Source organism: Ascaphus truei, chromosome 4, assembly GCF_040206685.1.
Source record: "Ascaphus truei isolate aAscTru1 chromosome 4, aAscTru1.hap1, whole genome shotgun sequence".
NCBI classification, from domain to species: Eukaryota; Metazoa; Chordata; class Amphibia; order Anura; family Ascaphidae; genus Ascaphus; species Ascaphus truei.
Window position 1 is genome coordinate 287792208 of NC_134486.1, and position 6000 is coordinate 287798207.

Here is a 6000-nt window from a genome sequence, read left to right on the forward strand (position 1 = left end):
AATAGATCCAATAGGACTACATGTAAATGTCTTAGGGATTCACTGAATAACACACAGTGAATGAGGGGCCTATTCACAAAGCACTGATAAAATCAGTGCATTTGCGCCCGACTATGTATTTATTTATCGTGCTGTAAGACATTAGGCCTAAAACGGGATTCACTAAGAAATTAAGACAATTTTTTCTTAAGGCCGATTAAAAAATGCACTATTGTCCGACCTGTTTTTTGTATCAGTGCTATCCCGCTATAAATCCTATAGCGAGATAACTCATAGAAAAAAGTGCAGCCTGGAAGAGCTGCATGGGGACGCTGCGTCTGCATGCACGGCTCTTACAGGCGATCGTGCAATAAAAAAAATGATTTTGATAATAGTGTGTGGGAGCAGGGGGTCTCCTGAGCCGAACCGCATTGATTTCACCCTCGGGGATCCCCTATTTTCCGAGATACAGATACAGGTGCCGGTGTCCCCTGTGCTTTTAAATCTCCCACATCACATGACCATGGGATTTAAATCCTGCACTGGGATACCGGCACCCCATACCGGGGCCTATATCTCGGGAAGTCGGGGGTTCCTGAGGCTGAAATCAATGCGGTTCACCTCAGAAGACCCCTGCTCCCACACACTAGTATCAAAACCCAAATTTAAAAAATTGTTACCGTAGCAGCTATCCGCTAAGGTAATTAAGCTGCTTTAATTTAATTTTTATTAATAGTGCGCAGGAGCAGGCCACATTGATTTTATCCTCGGGACCCCCTGCTTCCCGAGTTACAGGCCCCGGTATGGGGTGCCAGTATCTCCTCCATTATTTAAATACCCCGGTCACGTGACACGGACGATTTAAAAATGGTACTTGGCCCTTCACTCACCCCCTCTGCCCCAAATAAACATTACAATATGTACTACTCCACCAATACACAACCCACCCATCCTCTGTACCCCCACATAAAAGCATTTTTAATTTTTTCTGCACAGGATACCAGAGGCTGACCGGGGTACTCGGGTGGTCCCCGCAGGTGTCTGGGGCCTGGAGATCACAGTGGGTGTCCAGAAGTGCCACCGCTGTCTGGTAGTCCTCCAGTGGTCCCCACGGGTGTCTGCGGGATTCCAGGTGTCCCTGTGGGTATCTGGGGGGCCCACAGGGGTTCGTTGGGTGGTGTCCGGGGGTCCTCGGGTGGTCCCTGCAGGTGTCTGGCAGTCCCCGCTGGCCTGCGGTACCAATCCTGTGCTAGAAAAAAAAGGTGCAATACTGTACATTGCTATAAATACACCCCTCCCCCCAATGCATACAGTACAATAATGGGCAAAATTACTATTATCCAGATATGGATTTAAAATAAAACATAAATCAGCAGCATAAAGTAGATACAACTTGCACTTACCCCTGCCATGATGATGGCTGTCCTCATCCTCATCACCGTCCTTGTCCTCCGTGGGCATCAACAATACAATAAAAAATACAATCTAATGGCCCCTAACCCTTAATCACCTTAACGGTTAGTTACCGCTATAGTCATTAAAGGGTTAACCCACTCTCCCCTGCTACCCACCCTACTCGGGGACACCACCCCCGCTACCCATTGATTAACACTGTGCCAAAGCATGCCCATGGGTATACTTTGCCACTATAGTAATACATGGGGAAGCTAAAAAAAAAAAAAAAACAGGCCCAAAATAAAACACATTACAGTACATAGAAAAATAAACACATTACAAATGCCAAGAAACGAAATGATTAGCACAGTGGTACATCATGGCTATATAATATGGGCATGATTTAACACTATGGCAGTCAATGGTCAACCTAAAAAAGAAACAACCACCAACAATATCCAATTGAATCAAAGTAATCACCAAATAAACAACAATAAACAAGTAAACACAACAGAATTACCAGCAATCAATAAACCAAATACCAAATAAACACCAGAATTAAAAATTAAAAACACCAAAAAAGAACCAACAATAAATAAAAGAAAACTCCAAATAAACACCATTATTAAAACGCAAAAGACCAAAATAAACCACAATTAAAAAGCAAACACCAAAAAAATAACAGAAATAAACAATTGAAAACACAACAAAAAATCCCATAATTCAAAATCAAAACACACAATAAATGCAGAAATAATTAAAAGCAAAGAACCAAAATACATTTAAAAGAAATAAAAGCAAGCATTTGCCAAAAAATGCATTGCTTGTCACGGTATGTACAGATGCAATGGCCGTTATTCAAACATTTCACGCGTTGTATACCTCGGAATACCCATGTCATGGCGCGTGATTTTTTCCAACCTTCCCGCCTTAAGACGCGAGTGCAGAAAATGGCATTTTAGTGTTCTGGTTTTTAAACACATGAAATTGTCACAGTAGCACAGTAGCACAGTACTGAACACATTACAATTCATTCATTTCTGCCAAGGATACGTGAAGAATTGCACCAAAAGAAACAGAATCCATGAAATTCAAACAAATCAACCGCGAGTGCCTGGTGTGATCGGCGGCGTCAATGCTGCGTGCAATACAACAGAGCACACAAAAACGGCTCCGTGAAATGTTGGAATAGCGGCCGCTGCATCTGTATGTATAGCCTAAAGGGACATACATAAATACATTGGCAATCAATGGGCAATGAAAAAAATTAAGATAAAAAAAAAATACAATTTAAAAACCTGCAAAATTAAAATAACATACATTCAATGGTTTTTCTTACCTTTTAGATGTCTTCATGCTCCAATTCCAACTGTCTCAGGAAGCTCTCGAACAAAGCCAGGATCCTCAACAGCAACAGTCCTCAGGTAAAGTACAAAGGCCTTTTCTTCTTTCTGTATCTTCATCTGTTAATTGGAGTCCAATTGTGGGCCTTCTTTCTTTTTCTTTATCTTCATCTGTACAGCCATCACACTTCCATTGGGGGGAGGTGTTGCCACTTCAGCTTCTTGCCTTCAAATGAAAATGCACTGGCTCATATACGGCCTGTGACGTCACATTTGTGTGAGAAATGGTTCCCACCCCATGTGATTGGCTGGGATAACCATGTGACTATTTTTTTGGGGGGTGGGGGGTGTGACATCATGTAATGGGAGTGGGGCCAGCCTATCTCAAAGGCTGTACTTCCTTTACCTTTAAGATGTCGTCACCAAAACCAAGATGGCTGCCGTCCCATGTTACTTCAACCAACCAGATTGTGATATGTATATCCCCAATCTGATTGGTTGTAGTAAACCATATAACAAAGTACATTTTTGGAAAGGATGTGACGTCACTCCCTTTGGATTAAGTCACATCCTTTCCAAAAATTGACTGTCACATGGTTTACTACAACCAATCAGATTGTGGATATACATCTCACAATCTGATTGGTTGAAGAAAGATGTGATGGCAGCCATCTTGTTTTGGCGATGTAATCTTAAAGGGAAAGGAAGCACAGCCTTCCTAATTGGCTAGCTTCACTCCCTTTACATGACATCACATCCCCCCCAAAAATAGTCACATGGTTATCCCAGCCAATCAGATGGCGTGGGAACCATTTCTCACTCAAATGTGACGTCACAGGCTGTATAAAAGCCTGTGCAGTCTCATTTGAAGGCAAGAAGCTGAAGAGGCAACATGTTCCCCCCCAATGGAAGTGTGATGGCTCTACAGATGAAGATAAAGATGAAGAAGAAAGAAGACCCACAATTGGATTACAATTAACAGATTGAGATAAAGAAAGAAGAAAAGGACTTTGTACTTTACCTGAGGACCGTGGCTGTTGAGGATCCTTGCCTTCCAGAGACCCCTGGAATCGGAGCGTGAAGACATCTAAAAGGTAAGAAAAACCATTGAATGTATGTTATTTTAATTTTGCAGGTTTTTTCATTGTAATTTTTTTTTTAATTTGTATTTTTTTCATTGCCCATTGATTGCCAATGTATTTATGTATGCCCCCCTTAGGGCTATACATACATACAGTGACAAGCAATGCATTTTTTGGCAAATGCTTGCTTTTATTTCTTTTAAATGTATTTTGGTTCTTTCCTTTTAATTATTTCTGCTATTTATTTTGTGTTTTGATTTTGAATTATGGGATTTTTTGTTGTGTTTTCAATTGTTTATTTCTGTTATTTTTTTGGTGTTTGTTTTTTAATTGTGGTTTATTTTTGGTCTTTTGCTTTTTAATAATGGTGTTTATTTGGAGTTCTTTTATGTATCTTTTATGTTTTTTTGGTGTTTTAATTTTTAATTCTGGTGTTTATTTGGTATTTACTTTATTGATTGCTGGTGATTTTGTTGTGTTTACATATTTATTGGTTAGGGGCCATTAGATTATATATTTTTTATTGTATTGTTGATGCCCACGGAGGACAAGGAAGGTGATGAGGATGAGGACATCCTTCATCATAGCTGGGGTAAGTGCAAGTTTTATTTACTTTATGTTGTTGATTTATGTTTTATTTTAAATGGGCAAATGCACTGTTATCCATATCTGGATAATAGCCATTTTGCTCATTACTGTACGCATTGGGGGAGGGGGGTGTATTTATAGCAATGTATTGCACTTTTTTTTATGGCACAGGATTGGTACCGCAGGCCAGCGGGGACCACCCGCGGGGACCACCTGGAGGCCCCCAGACACACACGGGGACCACCCGAGGACCCCCGTGGTTCCCCCAGACACCCACGGGGACCACCCGGAGACCCCCGCAGGCCTCAGGATTGACACCAGTGCTGAAAAAAAAAATATATCATTTTATGTATGTCTCAATATTTTTTGTACCAGCCTTTAGCTGGTGAAAAATATGGTGATTTTTTATTGGCAGATAAACTTATCACTGCTTTGTGAATAGCTGCTACTGGCAAAAAAAAATGGCGTTTTTGCCATTTTTTGTCCTATTGGACGACTTTTTTGTCTCCGACTGATTAAGGGCGTAAAAAAGCCATGCTAGCGCGATACTGCACTGTTATCACTGCTTTGTCAATAGCAGATCAGGCAGTATCATGCTGTAAAGGCATTTATCACTGCTTTGTAAGAAGGCCCCTAAGAGTATTTGTTGAGATGGAAAAAGATCTGATGTTCATAGGGTAGGATTGTTTGTATTGCATCTCATTGTTACATTTTTTGTGCTTTCTTAAGCACTGACCACAGCATATGCAGACTCCGCAAAGAATTCATGATATGAGTTGTGTAGCAGTAGGAAGGCTACAGTGGTTAAAAAAAAAATACTTTTGGCCAAAATGCTAAATACAAAAAATGGATGAAAAGGTTAATTACTGTTTTCCCTCGAAAAAAAAAACAAACGCCTACAAAATAGTGGAAAAATGGAAATGAAGTGCATATGCCTGTAGAGTCTGTAGAGTCTATAGGGTAACTAGTTAGTCAATTTTTCTTGCAAACCTGTGTCACCTGTGCTTTATTTTCAACTTTTTAATATTTTAAATCTCTGTATTTTATTGTTTTCTATGATATAAGAAAATTACAAAACATACATAAGTAATCAGTAATATTCATACTCTTCAGAACAAAACAAGATTTAAATGTTTAAAAAAAAAAACAATAATTAAATATTGTGGGTTTTTTTTGCCTTTTTTGGTAAGAAACTGTTTATTGCAGCTTTTACATTTATTATGTACTATGTCTTTCAGAGCTTTGGAAGCAACCTGTCATGAAAGAAAACTTTTCACCTGTAAGGCCACAAATTGTTGAAAAATATGTACAGAAGCTAATGAGTAAACACCAGGACAGCAATACAGAGGTAGAGCGTCTCTTTATTCTGCCTTCCAAACGATGGAACTTCCTGGTTGTCATGTGATGTGGAACTTTCTGGTTGGGATGTGATGTGGAACTTTCTGGTTGTCATGTCAAACTTCCTGGTTGGGTGTGATGTTGAACTTCCTGGTTGGGGTGCGATGTGGAACTTCCTGGTTGTCATGTCAAACTTCCTGGTTGGGTGTGATGTGGAACTTCCTGGTTGGGATGTGATACTTCCTGGTTGGGATGTGATACTTCCTGGTTGGGAT

The 6000-nt window shown here is 40.1% G+C and overlaps 1 protein-coding gene across 1 annotated transcript in view; it reads left to right on the top strand.

The window, feature by feature from the left end:
* The window catches only part of LOC142493484 (coiled-coil domain-containing protein 162-like), a 69512-nt gene that overhangs the window by 9654 nt on the left and 53858 nt on the right, over window positions 1-6000 (top strand). Inside the window, exon 5 of the mRNA XM_075597592.1 lies at window positions 5626-5735. Coding sequence (XP_075453707.1) covers window positions 5626-5735 — 110 coding nt within the window. The remainder of the gene's footprint in view (window positions 1-5625; window positions 5736-6000) is intronic.